This window comes from Ochotona curzoniae, unplaced genomic scaffold, assembly GCF_017591425.1.
Source record: "Ochotona curzoniae isolate NIBS_2020 unplaced genomic scaffold, NIBS_Ocur_1.0 contig_523, whole genome shotgun sequence".
Lineage (NCBI taxonomy): Eukaryota > Metazoa > Chordata > Mammalia > Lagomorpha > Ochotonidae > Ochotona > Ochotona curzoniae.
Window position 1 is genome coordinate 1,609,618 of NW_024466459.1, and position 17,838 is coordinate 1,627,455.

The 17,838-nt window shown below is 48.7% G+C and overlaps 1 protein-coding gene and 2 non-coding genes across 7 annotated transcripts in view; 2 read left to right on the top strand and 1 right to left on the bottom strand.

The window, feature by feature from the left end:
* Nucleotides 1-5,801: 5,801 nt before the first annotated feature.
* LOC121162690 lies at nt 5,802-5,870 on the top strand. Its single transcript, XR_005884827.1, has one exon. It is a non-coding gene; the product is annotated as a small nucleolar RNA SNORD104 (small nucleolar RNA).
* Nucleotides 5,871-6,071: 201 nt separating this feature from the next.
* On the top strand, nt 6,072-6,202 carry LOC121162692. Its single transcript, XR_005884829.1, has one exon. It is a non-coding gene; the product is annotated as a small nucleolar RNA SNORA76 (small nucleolar RNA).
* Nucleotides 6,203-6,981: 779 nt separating this feature from the next.
* Nucleotides 6,982-17,838, bottom strand: part of TEX2 (testis expressed 2) — an 82,237-nt gene continuing 71,380 nt past the window's right edge. For 2 of the 5 annotated variants that reach the window (XM_040989511.1, XM_040989510.1), the window contains 4 exons: nt 14,583-14,708; nt 13,371-13,580; nt 9,785-9,905; nt 6,982-8,472 (listed from right to left, as the gene is read on the bottom strand). In XM_040989511.1, coding sequence (XP_040845445.1) covers nt 8,347-8,472; nt 9,785-9,905; nt 13,371-13,580; nt 14,583-14,708 — 583 coding nt within the window. In that variant the 3' untranslated portion in view covers nt 6,982-8,346. The other 3 variants (XM_040989508.1, XM_040989509.1, XR_005884800.1) reach the window with 3 other exon arrangements.

The window sequence follows — 17,838 nt, forward strand, 5'->3', positions numbered from 1 at the left end:
TGGCTTCGGACTGGCCCAGGTCCATCCCTTGCAACCATTTGAGGAGTAAACCTGTGGATGGAAAATCTTTCTCTTTTCTAGATCTGTCTTTCAGATAAATAAACCTTAATATATTACAGAAGAAAATACTATTGTATGCTTTTATTATTTTTTTTTGAAAGGCACAATGTTAGATGATAGATAAGACAGAAGAGAGAGAGAGAACCGCCACCCACCAGTCCACTTCCCAAATGCCCTCCAAGGCCATAGAGGGCCAGGTTTGAAGCGGGAAACTGGAGACTTGATCCAGACCTCCCACATGGGTAACAGGGACTTGGCCACTTGAGCCACCAACTGCTTCCCAGTGTGTGTGTCACTGGGAACTTGGAGTCAGGAGGGGAGCTGGGCCTGCATGCAGACATTTCCACACGGGGCGCAGGCACCTCGGGCAGCACCGTAACTGTCCACTCCAGCATCCACCCTGAGGACTGTTTTTCCACGGAGAAATCGCCCTTGTTCTTTTGGTAGTGGGTGATGCAGACTGTGCTACGTGCCATGCTATTTCATCCTCTGCAGTGACTGGCAATCAGGAACCTAAAATCCTCCAAGGTTATTGCTAGGGTGGGGTACTAGGCTATCTACTTTCCCATAGTTTCAGAATACTGTCCCTGTGCCACATAAACACACTGGGGAGCCAGACTCCAGGCAAAACTCCCCCTCTGGCCCCACTCCACTCTCTGCGCTATCAGCTTTACCCTGAAAGGGCTCGACAGGCTCCTAAAGACTCCCTGCTCCCCCATCCGCATACCTACTGCAGACTTCATTTCATGGGGTTACTCCTAGGCCGGTAATTGGGCACAGGGACAGAAAAGGCCAGTGTGTGGGGGGGAGAGGAGGGTAGGCGTTGGCCTGGTGGTTTAAGACTTCAGTGGGGACACCCGCGGCCCACATCCCAGTTCCAGCATAACAAACTGGGTCCCTACCATCCACATGACATACCTACATGAAGTTCCTGGTTGCCAGCAGAGCTGGACTTGAATTCAGGCCCCCCGGCGTGGAGGTACACTGTACCTACTCAAACTCAACAGATGATGTCTACAAGAGTTTGAGTGCAAATACCAAAGCACACGTAGGCTGAGTGTGAAAGGATAGGAAAAGATGGAGACAGGCCTGAAAGAACTGATGCAAGAGTGATAGTGCACACTGCAGCTTTTTTTTTTTTAAGATTTATTTATTTTTATTGGAAATTCAGATTTACAGAGAGGAGGAGATACAGAGAGGAAGATCTTCCATCTGATGGTTCACTCCCCAAGTGGCTGCACTGGCTAGAGCTGAGCCAATCCAAAGCCAGGAGCCCGGAGCTTCTTCTGGGTCTCCCACATGGGTACAGGGTCCCAAGAGCCCACATGGGATCCCGACACATCCAAGGCAAGGATCCCAGCTGCATGGTCACTGCACTGGGTCAAGCACTGAAGCTTTAATACAAGAAATATTGGGCCCAGTGTAGCAGCCTAGCAGCTAAAGTCCTTGCCTTGCACACACCGGGATCCCATATGAGTGCCAGTTCTAATCCTGGAGGCCCCACTTCCCATCCAGCTCCCTTGCTTGTGGCCTGGGAAAGCAGACGAGGATGGCTCAAAGCCTTGGGACCCTGCACCTGCAGGAGAGACCCAGAAGAGGCTCTGGGCTCCTGGCTTCAGATCAATGCAGCTCCCGTGGTTGCGGCTGCTTGGGGAGTGAATCAATGGATGGAAGATCTTCCTGTTTATCTCTTCTCTCTGTATATCTGACTTTCCAATAAAAATTAAAATAAAAATAAAAGTAAATCTTAAAAAAAAAAGGAAATATCACCAGAGATCAAGAACGACATTTCCCTTTGAGAGAACAGCACTCATGAAGAAAGCATAACCCTCACATGCCTGTACAGAAGGCAAAAATTATGCCAAAAGGTCAAATTTAAAGGGATTTTAAAATAAAATGGGATGGAGCCCAGCACGGTAGCCTAGCAGCTTAAGTTCTCACCAGAATCCCATATGGGCACTGGTTTGTGTCCTGGCAGCCCTGCTTCCCATCCAGTTCCCTTGCTTGTGCCTGGGAAAGCAGTAGAGGATGGTCCAAGACCTTGGGACCCTGGCACTTGTGTGGGAGACCTGGAGGAAGCTCCCAGCTTCTGGTATCACTTTTTTATTTTAAAGCTTCTTATTTATTTATTATTGTTATTATTATTTTTAATAATCTTACTTTGTTGATTACATTACAAAGAATCAAGGGTTACAGGGTGAAAGTGGATAATACCATTGTTTCCACACTATTATTTTCCACAAAATATTATCATTTCCCGCTGTATCTGGGGTGAGGGGAGTAACAAAGGGAAAAGCCCCACCCAACCTCCCACCCATCCCAGATCCCCAAAGGGAGGTGCACTCCGAGGGTCCTGCTCTAACAGTTTTGATAGTTTATCAGTTCTGGATTGCTGCCAATCTCGCAGTTCCAACCGCAATGAAACCTATTCAGAGTCTACTGGCTCACATAGTCTCTTCATGGCTGGGGTTCTAAGATCAGCAGTTCAGTTGGAGGGATCTCCAAAGAAACTCCATCTGTGGCTTCAGATATCTCATATGAGATCTCACCCCACTGAGATCTCATCTACATCATTGGGCATTGAAGCCTAATTCAGTAACAGCCGATTCTACCTTCTAGCCGACACACACACAGTGGTGGCCACTGCCTGTCCAGCCGGGCCCACCCCCAGTCCTGATTCTCATGCTCACCAATAGGAGCTGCAGCCCACACACAGGAGCCCACAACCTCCCCACTGGACCCACCCCTTGCCCCAGATATTGCACTCTCCGGGTGGTAGTTCTGCAGTCTAGCTCAACAGGATTTGCCAGCTGATACTGCAGCAAAGCCCAACCAGCCTGCCATTATTGTGGCTCATGCCTGTACCAGTGGATACAATCAGACACCCCAGCCTGGCGTTCTCCCTAATACAGTTGGCATGTAGGCCAACAGGTGTTCTAAGCCCTGCCCAGCCTGGTTAGCCCCCAGTTCCAGCTCTCACGTTCCTCAGCGTCATTTTATATTACAGAAACATGTAATTCATGATGGATAGCGCAGCCTCAAGCCTCCACCTGTGGCACCAGCATCCCATATGGGTGCCAGTCAAGTCCTGGTTGTTCCATTTCTGATCCAATTTCCTACTAACACATCGGAAAGTAGCAAAGGATGACCCAAGTGCTTGAGCCCCTGCCACCCATGCGGGGCAGTTGGAGGAAGCTCCTGGCTTTGGACTGGCCCAGCTCTTGGTTGTTGCAGTCATTTGGGGGAGTGAAGTGGTGGATGGAAGATTAATACAAATTAAATAATACTGGAAAAAATGAAGAACAGTTAAAACATGATTTTAAAATATTGTTTTAAAATCTCATTCAGCACACTTAGAGTGAATGAACGGTTCAGTGAGTGTGAACACCACCATAGTCAATTCTTAACAGCATCACCACCCTCAAAAATGCCTTTGTGCTGTCCTGGGTAATAGAATGTTCCCCATACAACCAACTCCAGGAACCCTAAGATCGGCTCTTGAGCCCTAGCATTTTGTCTTTGTTATGACATAAAAATGGAATTCTATATCTGAATCCAGCCTCTTTGCACAGTAAATCTTCTGAGAATCTTCCAGATGTTGCAAATATCAATCACTTCACTTAATTGCCAAGTGGCATTCAACTGTATGGATGGACCACAACTCACCCATTTACCCACTAGACATTTGAGAACTTCCTGTTTGGGGAGGATGCTGCATAAAGCTGTTACATTTACACACAGGATTTTATGTGAATCTGTGTTTTTATTTTTCTTGTGACTCAGGCACTGCTGGATCTCATGGCAAGTTTCAAAATGGTCATTCCATTACTAAACTTAATAATGAGACAATCAGGAAGCTATTACATGGCATCCTTGCTAATATCCTGTAAGGATGCTTTCTAAAAGATGTATTCATTTATTCAAAAGGCAGAGTGAGGGCCCGGCAGCCTAGTGGCTAAAGTCCTCGCCTTGAATGTACCAGAATCCCATATGGATGCCAGTTCTAATCCAGGTGGCTCCGCTTCCCATCCAGCTCCCTGCCTGTAGTCTCGGAAAGCAGTTGAGGACGGCCCAAAGCTTTGGGGTCCTGCACCCGCGTGGGAGACCTGGATGAAGCTTCTGGCTTTGGATCGGTGCAGCTCCGGCCTTTGCAGTCACTTGAGGAGTGAATCATCGGACAGAAGATCTTCCTGTCTGTCTCTTCCCCTCTCTCTGTATATCTGACTTCGCAATTAAAAAAAAGAGGCAGAGTGATACAGAGAGAGGGAGGAAAGAGAGAGTTCCTCCAGCAGCTGATTCACTCCCCAGATGGCCACAACAACCAAGTTTGGGCCAGGCTGGGCCAGGAGCTCCATCCTGGCCACCCACTCGGGTGGCAGAGGTACTCAGTTCTGCTACCTTCTCAGGTTAGGTGCAATGTATGAGGCTGGACTGCAAGCAGAGCAGACAGGACTCAAACCAGCACACTGACCTGGGATGTTGGCAAGCTGTGGCTAAACTCCTGAAGCTGAATGCTAACACACAACTGTCAGTGATAGAACACATACTTTTCACCCAAAGACTTTATGTAACTAAGACTAAATTAACCTACATTTCCTGTCATGTTTTCACAAAACTCTGCGGGACATACATAAAAGCTGATCATATTTGAGGTCACCAAGAAAACTTTACCACATTTTCCAGGGGAGAAAATGCATCACAACCCAGCAACGGTTTGTGGTGACATCGCTTCTCAGCATTTGGACCAAGATCAAGTGTAATTTACAATGAGAAAAATTGAGAGGCTAGTTTTAATCACTTGTCAGAATATTTACTGCTTTGGATCAAAGAGGAATTCAAAATTTTAGAGTTATTTTTCACTTTGTTTGAAAGGCAGATCTCCACCCTTGAAGGCAGGGGACAGGAACTCCCTGTACTTAACCCACCACCTGATGCCCCAGGTTGTGTCTTGCAGTAAACTGGATTGGAAATGGAGCAGGGCTGGACTACAGGAAGTCTGATAGGGGATGGGCTCCTCTCACCCTGAATTTCCCTTATTGAAAGGAAGCAGGGGGAACACAGGAAGGCAACAGAGGCCAATAGAGGTTATGGCTGTCCCCTGCTGGGCAAAGCCAGGTAGGTCTTGGAGGCCAGATCCCTCTTCGTCCTCATCTAGGTTCATACCCAGTGAACAGCGCAGTACCTGGCTCCTCGGGCCGCGCTGGGAGGCACGCTCCCTTCTGGGGTTCCCCAGCGGGCTTCTCAGCGCTAAGTCTGGCCATCAGCCCTAAAATACCGATGGATTTGCCACGGACAGTGTGCTGTCGGCTTGATGTTAATCGATTTTAATTTTTTGGGTCTCAGTAGTAGCTAGCCTCGCTCCTTACACAGGACAGCTAATCCGAGCCTGAAGTTTTAATGACAAGACAGCAACCAAGACTAAGAGGAAACACCGGAAACACCATACTGAAGAACACAGATCAACCCCTGCCAACGCCTACCTGGGGCTTCTCTAGAGTCCCATCTCTATGGTTAGCATCTCTGGAGGACTCAGTGAGCACGGCCAATCATTAGACCACCACACGGGCACGTGGTCGGAAGCTTCTCCCGTCATTGGTTTCCAGCGGGAGGGCCCGCCCAACCACTTCCGGTATTCTCCTTTAAGTGGACGGCCAGGCGCCGTTCCGGTCTTTTCGGGGACGTGGCTGGAGTAAGGTGAGGTGGTGAGGTGTTGTTTCCGGGATTGGGGTGGCGGGCGGCCGGCGGTGATGACAGCCGATTCAAGCACGTGTTAGACTGCTGAAGCGGGTGATGCGAACTCCACACTGAGCCAGCCGCGGCGAGGGCGGGGAGGGCCGGGCCGGCGGACGGGCGCCCGCTCATCCACTGCTGTGCTTGCAGGTCACGGCCGCGGACTTCGGATTTCCTCGTCTCAGCGCGACTTCAGACTTCCAGCGCCCCTTCAGGCTCAATAAAGTGTTGGCATCTCAATAAAGTGTCGTGTGTGCCTTTCTGTTTGCGTGTCCCGCGACGCGCTGCCTTTGAGCCCCCGCTGCGTCTGCGCGTGGCGCCGGGGGTCAGGCTGCAGCGCCAGAGCAAGGCTCGTGCATAACTGGGGCCGCCGGCCACTCGCGGGCGGTCCTTTTAAACGCGAGCGACACGGCCGCCCGGAGTGGGGGCGGACGCCAGCCTGGGGGGTCGCACCGAGTGCCTCAGTGTCGCGGGATGGCGTTTCCCGGCCAGGCTTGGCCCCAGGTCTGGACAACTTTTGGCTCCAGACCAACGTGTGGTTGCACCCCGTTTGTAAGAAAACAGTCTGGAGAGCGTTAAAGCTTCGGGCAAAGTAGAAAACTGGAGGGGCAAGGATGGCAGAAGGCGGCTGAGCTGCATTGGGCTCCAAACTGCACCACTAAAAGTTAATGTGCTAATGTTGCAAACTAGAAATTTACAAAAGCAGCCTTGGAGGTGCCAGGATTTTTATTGGAAAGACTTACAGAGGAGACAGATCTTCCCATCTGCTGGTTCACTCCCCAAGTGGGTGCAGCTGAGCTGATCAGGATCTCCAGGGTCTCCCACGTAGGTGAAGGGTTTCAAGCACTTGGGCTGTCCTTTGCTGCTTTCCCCAGGCCAAAAGCAGGGAGCTGGGTGGGAAGTGGAGCCGCCAGGATATGAACCATCACTCGTATTGCATCCCAGTGCATGCAAGCGAGGATTTAGCCACTAGTCTGCCGTGCTGGATCCCTCTGTTTTGTGACCTTATCTCGCCTCACTCCTGGCTTGAAACTCCAAGTTCTGCTCATTGGCTCCTGAGTGGTGGTGGTGCTTGGATATCCTGAACTAAAAAGCCAGCAAGACCTGCTGCGCAAGGAGTGGCCCACTGACCACCGGCAAACGAAAGGCCCTGTGAGGGCACCTAGTAAAAAGGAATTGGATGCTCCTCTAGTGTTTGATAGGAGATGTTTATTTTGTGAACAATGCAAGCGACTGTAAATCCTCACATAGTGCAACAAGGTACAGTTGTGTGAGCTACACAGTAGTGCATCTAGTCCTTGCCTTTATTGCACACAAACACCAGTGAACCGACATGCGGGCCTATACAATAAGTTAGGACAATACGCAGACTGGAATGGTCAAATAATTTAAGTCAAATGTTTTAATGGTGCAATTAATCAAAGTCAAATGATACTTTTAAATATACTAATTTCTTTAAAGTCATTCAGGCAGATGCTGCTTAAGAAAACCACTATCAGCTTTGTCCAAAGACATGAATTACCAAAAGTTACCCCATGGTAATTTTGATTTAACTGCAGCAGTCAACAATAAAACATTGTATTAAACTTACTTTTCAAAGCAAATTATACAAGTGGAGCCCCCCCAAATTGTAAACTAGATTCTGACACAAATGCACAAAATTAAATTGGCAACACTGAAGAAAGGTCACATGTTAATTTTGAGATCATGTAGTGTTTGATGTTGAGCAAACTTTTGGTCTTAAAATCAGCAGTTTTCTGTTTTGGCTGTCAGAAGGGATGTGGCCAGCAGGACAAGTCCCACACCAACTGGCTGGCCAAGCGCTTGGTTCCTACTGGAGCATCCTGAGCACAGACTGGCTCCTGCCTAGCCCCGAGTGAGTCAGATGCAGGTGTTTGACATTTTCACATATGCTCATGATGTTGGAAACCAGGTGACTACCTCATTGGTAAAAGGCTTGGGATGGATGGTTTGATCTCATGGCTTTGCCTAATGTTCATACAAATCTCACTGTCCCCACTCTAGTTGATAGTGTGTTGTGGGTGTTGTTTTATGGCTGCTTGCTTCCAAAATGCAGTAGGAAAAGTTGCTCTATGTCTTGTCACCAATGAAATGGCTCACAAAATGCCATTCCCCACCCTCCACACACATTAGCACATTTGACAACCTCTGTAGTTGAAGGTTGTGATCAAGTACAAAGTATAGAAGTGGAAAAAAAGTCCCACTGGGCACCGGCTGCCTGAGGGAAAGCTTTGAGGGAGTTGGGAGGAGAGGAGCTTTCTAGTTGTGCAGCTTTGCTCCTGATGTAAGAACTGGCAGACTGGAAAAAAGCATGAGTCACCTGCAACTTTGAGTCCACCGTGATGATTCAGCCTTTGCAGCAGGAAACCCAGACATTTGTCACTGGATGCAGGCAATGACACCTCACAGTGGAATGGGCACCAGAGGGCAGAAGCAATCCTTTGAGAAACAGTAGCTGTGGTCCAGGAAAAGGTCAGTGCCACAGCCAAGATGGCAGCCAGGAACTCCACACCTAAGCCAGGTCTCAGGCTGGTCTCAGCACAGCGGGTCAGCAGCCTCCACCAGCGGGTCTTTCAAGAGGCAGGAGGTGGAACGAGGGTCCATGGCCGAGTGCATTAAAGGGACATAAACATCATCCATGTTTGGCATGACAAAAACTTTCTGTAGGAAGACATCAAGGGAAAGTCATGGCGGAAGGCTCTGTCAGACCCACCCTACTTTGGATGATAATATTAGGCTTTAGACACATTTTGGAAAATATGAAAATTTTGTATACAATCCAAACAAATTCCTACACCATTCTTTAATTTGGAAAGAGTGAGGAATGTCAGGAGTGCTTGAATACATGAACTAGTAAATCTGTCCTGTGCCAGAAGCAGCCTTTGATTTCATATGCATGTAATAAAATTACATGATTTGATGAACACTCAATTTAGAACTGGCTTAAGCGCTGACTGTATTTACAAATTACTATGGTTAGAGCACACACTCCAAGTGAATTTATCTTTTAAGTCCTAGTACTGAACTGTGAACTTGTATTTTTCTCTAAATCGGCAACATCACACAAAGCCTGTTTTCAGAGAAACTCCTCATGGAACATGCCAGGGTGTGCAGTGGCTGATGGCAAGGGCCCTGTGCCTATCTACCGATAACTTTCTAGGTGAGATCAGGCAATTGCTCGATCTTTGGTAAACCTGTCTTCCCAAAACATAAAAGAGGGTGAGCAGGTTCCAAGAGGAGGGGCTGTAATTTTCTTCAACTTCCCAAGGTGTCTCAGAATGCACGAGGCACCAGTCTCGGCCTCTTCCTCTCCTTTTGCTTCCTATCCCTCTAGAAGGATGGGTTACCCAGATTCCTAATGCACAACCCGAGGCCAGGAGAAAAAGCCAAACACTGAGGGCGTGTGCCCCGCTCCCCTCACGAGGTTCACAGTATCTTCCACTTGGAACAATTTTCCACAAGGAAATAATTAAGCTTTTCACAAAATTGGTTATCAGTTGTATACTGTTCCAGTTTTTAAGTAACACTGTAAGAGTAATTAAAAAGCTCATGGAACTATGGAATTAAAAAATATGTTGTATAGCCCCCTTTTTTTTATTCCTAGCCTTTTTCATAAAATGTATTTTCATGAACTTATGGATATCGCTTGTACTTTTTTAATGCAGTAAGTCAAAATAAATCATTGTAAAAACAACGTAGGTCATTTTTAAAAGATGAGATTCACTTCAAGGCAAATAAACTAATCCATAAAGTCAGGATAAGACAACTGTGCCTCAAATATGTCAGAAAAATGTGCCTCAGCTTTGCTCTTTGGAAACTGTCCCTAGAAGCTCCCTGATGTGTGCTGCTCTGGGATGCAGGCAGCCGCTCTCCTCAGACTCTCCGAGGGGGCCCAGCCCCAGAGCAGCTCAGGACCATGTCTGCCCGGGGTTCTGACAGGCCACATCGCACAGCAGATGGACACCACCTTTACCTGAAACTCTTGCTCCAGCTTCTTTTCTATCCAGTCTGTCACGTGAACTAAAGTCACTTCTCTCTCTCCAAGCTTTGGCCGCGCTTTGAGCTCCACGTACGGTGGCTTCCGGAAACCATACCTTTTAGGAGAAGACAACTGCCACGTTTAGAAGTACAAAGAAGTGGAGGAGCACTGATGACAGACCTGCTGCTGCCGGAGCTGTTCTTCACTGCGGAACCAGTAAATCCCTTCTAGAGATAACTGCCCGGCCAGGGGGAGCCCGGATCCCTGCTCCCTGGACAGGGCTGGGTGGCGAGGACATTCCAACAGTTCCCACAAACCGGGGTAGATGGGAAACAACCACCACTGGAAAAGCCAGGGCGTGGGTGCTGTTTCTTGGTTGTGTTTTTCCTTAAATACAATGACCTCTTTCTTTTCTGTTTTTATGATGTAGTACATGCACATGACAGAACCCCAAACACTCAGTGCTGATAAAATGGAAAGCAAAAGACACTGCCCAGCCAGAGCACCAGCTCACAGCTCACGTGCCTGGGAAGACATAACGCCCTGCGACCTGCCTGCCAGGGCAGCCCCTGTTATGGCCTCCAGGGGACAGAGCAGCAGTCAGAACTGCTGGCGAAGTGTCCAAGAGAGACACTGGGTGCGATCAGGACTGTCTAAACACTGTAGGCGGCCATGTCGTGCAGACTGCACACAGCAGGGACATAAGACTACTCTGAGTACTCAGTCTTTCAGTCCTGCTCTCGCTGAGTCACCAACGAGTCAGCACTTAGGCATGTCCTGGGGAGCACGATCCCAGGGACCTTTACCTGTACTTCCCACCAAATAGTGGCACTTACGCCCGACAAATGGAAAAGCTTGTAGGAAAGACATGCTGTGTCAAGACTGTATAGTAAGGTATTCACATAATTATTTCTGAGCTTGTTTCTTTCTTTTCATTTTTCTCCCCAATTTCTCACTTTTTACAAAAATATTTATTTTTATTGGAAAGTTAGATGTACAGAGAGGAAGATCTCCCGTCTGATGATTCACTCCTCAAACAGCTGCAACGGCCAGAGCTGTGCCTATCCAAAGCCTGGAGCCAGGAGCCTCTTCCTGATCTCCCATGCAGGTGCAGGATTTAAAAGCTTTGGGCCATCCTTGACTGCTTTTTCAGGCCACAAGCAGGAAGTTGGGTGGGAAGCGGGGCCGCCAGCATTAGAACCTGTATCCATATGGGATCCCAGCATGTGCAAGGCAAGGACTTAAGCCACTAGGCTACCACACTGGGCCCTCTCACTTTTTTTTAACACAATAAAATATGAAATCTAAAAGATTCTTTTTAAGCTTTCCTGGGAGGCCCAGCACAATAGCTCAATGGCTAAATCCTTACTTTCCAAGGGCCAGGGTCCCATATGGGCACCAATTTGTGTCCCAGCTGCTTCACTTCCCATCCAACATATCTGCTTACGGCCTGGGAAAGCAGTAGAGGGTGGCCCAGAGTCTTGGGATACTGCACACATGTGGGAGATTCAAAACAAGTTCCTGGCTCTTGGCTTCGGATTGGCTCATCTCTGACCACTGCCACCATTTAGAGAGTGAGCCAGTAAGTGCAAGATATTCTGTCCCTCCTCTCTGTAAATCTTTCTAGTAAAAATAAATAGATCTAAGTTTTTTGGGGGAAACAACAAAATCATCATAAAATGGTTACACAATTGAGAAATCTTCTTGAGGGTCCGGCAGCATGGCCTAGCGGCAAAAGTCCTTGCCTTGAGCACACCGGGATCCCATATGGGTGCTGGTTCTAATCCCAGCTGCTCCACTTCTCACCGAGCTCCCTGCTTGTGGCCTGAGAAAGCAGTCGAGGACGGCCCAAAGCCTTGGGACCCTGTATGGGAGGGAGACCTAGAGGAAGTTCCTGGGAGACCTGGAGGAGGTTCCTGGCTCCTGGCTTCAGATCGGTGCAGCACCGGCTGTTGCGCTCACTTAGGGAGTGAATCATTGGATGGAAGATCTTCCTCTCTGTCTCTTCTCCCCTCTGTATATCTGACTTTGTAATAAAAATAAAATAAATATTTAAAAAAACAAACAAAAAGAAAAAGGAATAAAGAAACTTTCTTGGGTCCAGCGTGATAGCATAGTGGCTAAAGTTCTTGCCTTGCATGCACCAGGATCCCATATAGGTGCCAGTTCTAATCCTAGGGCCCTGCTTCTCATCCAGCTCCTTGCTTGTGGCCTGGGAAAACAGTAGAGGACGGCCAAAGCCTTAGGACCCTGCACCTGTGTGGGAGACCCGGAAGAGGCTCCTGGCTCCTGGCTTTGGATTGGCTCAGCTCTGGCTGTTGTAGCTGCTTGGGGAGTAAATCATTGGACGGAAGATCTTCCTCTGTCTCTCCTCCTCTCTGACTTTCCAATAAAAAGAAATAAATCTTAAAAGAAAAAAAAAAAAAAGAAATCTTCTCTGATCAATCCAACAAAGCCCTGGAGTTCAAGGATATGGCCCTGCACTGGACCCTGGAGAGCTTCTTATTTGGTGACTGGCTTAGTGTACCACAAGGGCTGTCATGCAGCACTGCATACATTTGCATCCATTTTACAGAACTTGGAGTGGCAGTTCCAAATGAAATGCACAGCTGATGAATCTGGGCCCCTGCATAATTTATGTCAGCGATTCTCAACCTCGGCTTAATCACCACCTCCCTCTCCTAAGATCCTGTAGGAATGCTAGCCTAAGCACATCTGTATTTTCAGCAAGTTCCAGGTAATTTTACATTTCCCAACCACTAGTTCATTCTCTAAATGTCTACAATAGCCAAGTCCAGGCTAAGCTGAAGCCAGGAGCCAGGAGCTCCATCCTGGTCTTTCACATGGGCGTCAAGGACTCAAGTATTAGGGCCATGGCCACTGACTTTTCAGGGGGCATTAGCAGAGAGCTGGATTGGAAACAGAATAGGTGGGGTTCGAAACCAACGCTTGATATGGGATGCTGGTGTTTAAAGTTACAGCTCAGCCCACTGCTTCACAATATCAGGAATCATCCCCACCTTCCAGGCGATTCTAATACACAGCTGGGGCTGTGAACCCACTTACTGGACAAATCCCTTGTCACAGATAATAAGTGCACCTGCCCCTGCTTCCTCACCATCTAGGCTAGCTCAAGAAGTCTCCCTGACTGCCCAGAATCTGCTAGAGGCATGTCCTCCAGCTGTCCATTAGGCCTCATCAGGCCCCCTAGCGGGATGTTGTAAAGACTAACCAGGTGAGGCACTCAGGCCAGGATGGGCAGAGAGTAAGAGTTCTGTCTACAAATGGCAACTGTTGTTTCTGTTGGGAGAGACAGCTTTGGAGCAAAGACTGTGAACAGATACGGCTTATCTCATAAACTTCACGAACTACCCTAAATTGCCCTAAACCTAACAAGTGATGGTGGATCCCTAAATGTGATGAGCCATTCACAGAAGAGGAGGACTAACGGATTTACAGCTGCCATTTAGGCCCCATGAGTAACAGCCCGCAGTGCTCCCACCCAGCTCCTTCTATAATCCGAGACCAAGTGGCTGGGACTCTACAGTTATCACTCAGGTCCCTAGCACCCTCTACGCACCAGATCCGGTCGGTCGGGGGAGGTGGGATATTGACGGCCAAGGTTCCTCTACATTCTTGCACTTCAACAGTCAGCAGCAGGGGTGTATTGGAAACCTCTTCAATCTTCTTTTTAATGAACTCTGTCTCTGTTGCCTTCTGGAAATATTTTGACTTGGTAATTTTATCAACAAACCTCATAATCTTACTTGTCCGATGACCTCCAACGTACCTTTAGTGAGCAACACAGGGATGTTAGGGGAGCTTTGACTTTGAAAACAGAAACCTGTGGCTGACCTGGCTTAAGGGCAGCACTTCTCAAGCATGGCACTCCTGCCAGTCCGGGCTGGGTAACTGCATGGAGGGCACTGTATGACAGGATGTTGAGCAGCTTTGCTGCCCTCGTGCTATCACATGGCAGGAACAGACTGCCAGCCATGACAAGTCCAAAAGTCTCTGAACTTTGGCAAATGGTTCTTGGGGAGGCCAAGTCACCCCAGCTGGGAAGTATTCACAAAAGAAGGTGTAAGGTCCAGCCCCAGTCCAGGCCCAAGCCTGAGTCCTGATAGTGCGGCGTTGGAAAATCGTCACACAGGGACCACATCTCGGCTGCCTCACCTCTCCCTACTACAAACGCTGCTGAGAAATCCTGTGTCTGCTCAGAGATAATCTCCAGAGAGCAAATTACAAATCCCCACAGCAACACCAGGTACACAAAACAGTAAGTACCACCTGCCCTCGGGTGTGTTACACCAACACCGAGCTACCATTCCTCTGCAGAGGGCCTGGCACATCTTAAAGATGAGCTGACTCAGCCATGTTTCTGCGAGTCACCAGAGAAGCCATGGAGAAGCTTCTTTGTGCAGGAAGCAGACACTCTAACAGCAAGTGGGACCAGCAGCGGTGGGGAGGGTCTGCACCACGCACCAGGGCAAGAAGCCCGCAATCTGAAGCATGACTTTTTAAACAAGAACACCCTTCAACTTGTCTGGTGTTTACTGAAAGGGAAAGAAGAAGGCAACTTGGTTGAGAGTCTCTCAAGAAAGGAAAGCCACATAGATCTTTATGCTTTGGGACCCTGAATTTAAACCAGACACTAACACTGGGTATTAATGTAAAGACTGTCCACTCAAATCAATATGGGAAAAGCAGCAGGCTCACAGATGAGGGAGGGAAAGGGCCCACCCCCAACCTGCTGCCCTAGCAGGTAAGCGGGCAGACTCTGGGAGCTTACCCTTCAGCTCCTGGGAGCAGCTGTTTGTCTCCCCCACTAGGCTCTGGGGCATCGTCTTCGTCGGAGGAGCCGGCGCTGGAAGATTCCTCATCACTGTCAGCCAGACAGAATGCCCTGGGCCTGCAACTGAACAAGGGCACAGTCATCACCATAGCCTGCCCGGGGACCGAGTTCTGCTTAGGTACACGCATCCACATAGCAATACACTCAACCACAATGGGACCAAGACTGCCCAGCTACCCCACAACAAGCTCCATCCAAGAGTGCTTGGATGGTGGGTTCCTTGGCAGATCCCCCACATGGCCCTGGGGCACTGTGGAACAAGTCCGCTCATGAGCATGCATCAGAAAGACAGCTGGTGGGTTGATGGCAATCCACATAAAATGCAGTGATTTAACCAGGAGGGAGGAATGGTGGCAGATGAGGAGAACAATGGTTGAGGGGTGGGGTGACAGATGTGTGGGAGACGTGAGCACGTCTTATTGATGATGGAAATGTTGGGGTAAGTCCATAGACTTGGGCTGAGCTCAACAATTATAAGGTTTTCTGGTTTAGCTGCCCCCCAAAATGACAGGTCCTACCCCACATCTGCCCTGTACCTTCCCAGGGGAAGAGCTGGCACACACAGACATGAGTCTCAGGGATTCAGGGAGCCAGGGGCCTGCCTAGCAAAGTATAACCTTAGAAAGACCGTGCTTTCACCAAGGGAGCTAAAGCTCACCAGGGAGCAGTGCCCCTCCTCGCTCCAGGCCCAGGGGAGCCTCCGTGTCTGAAGGCATGGGGTGGCTGGGCTAGCTGAAAGGGCAAGCAGTTGGGGTCCCCCTACAAGGGGCACTGGGGGCTTCTCAGCGAAATTGCACCACCATCAAAGGTGGTACCTTCCTGGATGTATATCCAAGAGAACGTTCAGGTCTTGGTCTCTGGGGCTGAAAAACTGAACTGGGACAGAATGAACAAGGAAAGCAGTAGCTTCTGTGCACACTGAGCAAATGAATGACACCTAGCAGAGGCTGACTCTCATATTTCTGACAAGGACAAAGTTAGCTGGACCAGGAATGGTGACAAAGCCCAGGCCCTTCCTCCCTACAGCTGCAATCTTCTGCTTTCCTCTGATGCCCTTGGGCCAGCAGAAGCCCACTGGGGCAGTCACACTTGACCAAAGGGGGCCCAGGGCACCCAAGGGCAGACAGCATGAATGGCATGGGCACGCAGGCTGGGTGGGGGCCCACCATGTACTGGGAGGTAGGGCTGCAACACAAGGCTGAGCCGGGCTGTAAGAAGATCTGAGGAGTGGCTTCCTGGCAGTACATGTGGATCCTCCTCAGTGTCAGCTCTTGCAATGTTGAGGCCACGCTGCCACCAACAGGAGAGGCTTCAGTTAAAGGTAAACATCCTCTGCACAACAAAAGCCGCTTGTTCCTGGCCCTGACTCTTCCTGGTTAGTCCAGGAGTTGCTTCTGTGCTTTCCTTTGCTAGTTCCAGAGCTGTTTCCGAATGTTTCGTGGATGGGCAGCTCTCATAGAGCTCTTTAAAACATGATTCCCCAGAAAGCCCAAACTGGGTTCTGGCATAAAGACCTTCAGAGATGTGAGTCACCAAGGAGGACACAAACACCTGGAAATGCTCCAAAACTTCTGCACCAGTGGATACCTGTGCCCTTGGTCCTTGTGCTGCCAGGTGCCCTGCTTCTCATCCACACAGCCTGCAAGGCTACCTGAAAGATGTGCTGAGCCACTGTCACCTGGGAGGTGCCAACGGTGAGCACGGTGGTGCTCTCGGGTTCCCACACGCATGCTGTGTAGGACACATCCTGTGGCTTGCAGTGAATAATCTACACCACGCTGTAGCAGTAAACACAGAGCAGACCCTGGGACATTCTGATTTTGACCACATGGCATCTCTGCTCTCTGCACTGCAGCTGCATTGTATAGTATCAGATCCTTACTAATTAAATGTGTAGCTAAATGTTTGGCTGGCTGACACTCAGCTTGGTCACTGGATGTATTTAGGATCTCAACCTTACGATGCCAGCAAGAACTTTAGGGAAAGACACAGTGTACAATCCTTAGAGAAGATGTGCTAGACAGTGATGAGTGAAACCATTTTAACCACATCGCAGAATCCTACATGAGTGTGCTACCCCTGCAAAGAGTCACTTTAACCGGCTTATTCCAGTTATGCCACCTCTGCTGAAAAGGCTTTGGGAAATGTGTTTGGCATCATATATGTATGAAAAAGTGAATTTTCTATCCCTGATATTCTACATGGGTCTAATATTCTAAATTGCATAACCATCATCGCTTTGGATGACTTCCAGCACTTTCCCTGAGATCCAAGTCATCTACAAGGCAAAGATGGCTTGCTGTTGTTGTCACTCAAGAGAGTTTAGAGCACACCAGACTCTAGAGGCAATCTAGAAAGCAGCACCCAAAACACAGCATGTGAGGAATGAGCATCTGGGTTGAATGGCCCTGGACTGCAGCCACTCCCTACCCCTGCCATTCAGCCTCAAGCCTCATGATGGAGGAAGTGGAGAAGCAGAGTTCAGAATCACTCCTGGGATTCTGTTTCTAGTCAGAAAAGGGCTTCCAGAGGCTCTTGATGCTTCCAGAAACTGAGGCAAAGGATGCGTGTAAAAGCAGCTTTCTGGAATAAGAATCCAGAGTGCTCACTTCTGGAAGAGATCCTCATGCAAAAAAATATTAGAAAAGTTTTTTTTTTTATCCCAAATGATGTGTTTTTGGACAGTATCCTTTTTTGTTTTGAAAATTAAATGCTAACCAATCACATATCAGCACAGGAAGAAGCAGAACATTTTATGCCAGACTTTCTAGGGGAAAAAAGTGGTACCTAGGAAATACATTAGGAGGGAAAAAAAGAGAGAGAGAAAGAAATACATTAGGAGGCCTGGCATTGTAGCATAACAGGTTACTGCAGCAGCAGTTCAGGGCCCAGGTGCTCCGATTCAGATATCTCCCTGCCAGTGCACCTGGGAAAGCAGGGGGAAATGGCCCAAATACTTGGGCCCCTGCCACCCACATGGGAACCCTGGATGTATTTCCAAGCTCCTAGCTTGAGTCTGGCCCAACCTTGACCATTGAGGCCATTTAGAGAGTGAAGCAGCTAATGAAAGTTCTATCTCTCCCTTTCTTTTGCTCTACCTTACAGATAAATAATTTTTAGAAAATACACTAGAAATTAAATATAATACTACCACCTTCCAAAGGCACAAAATTTCCCTCTACTCATTCTATGG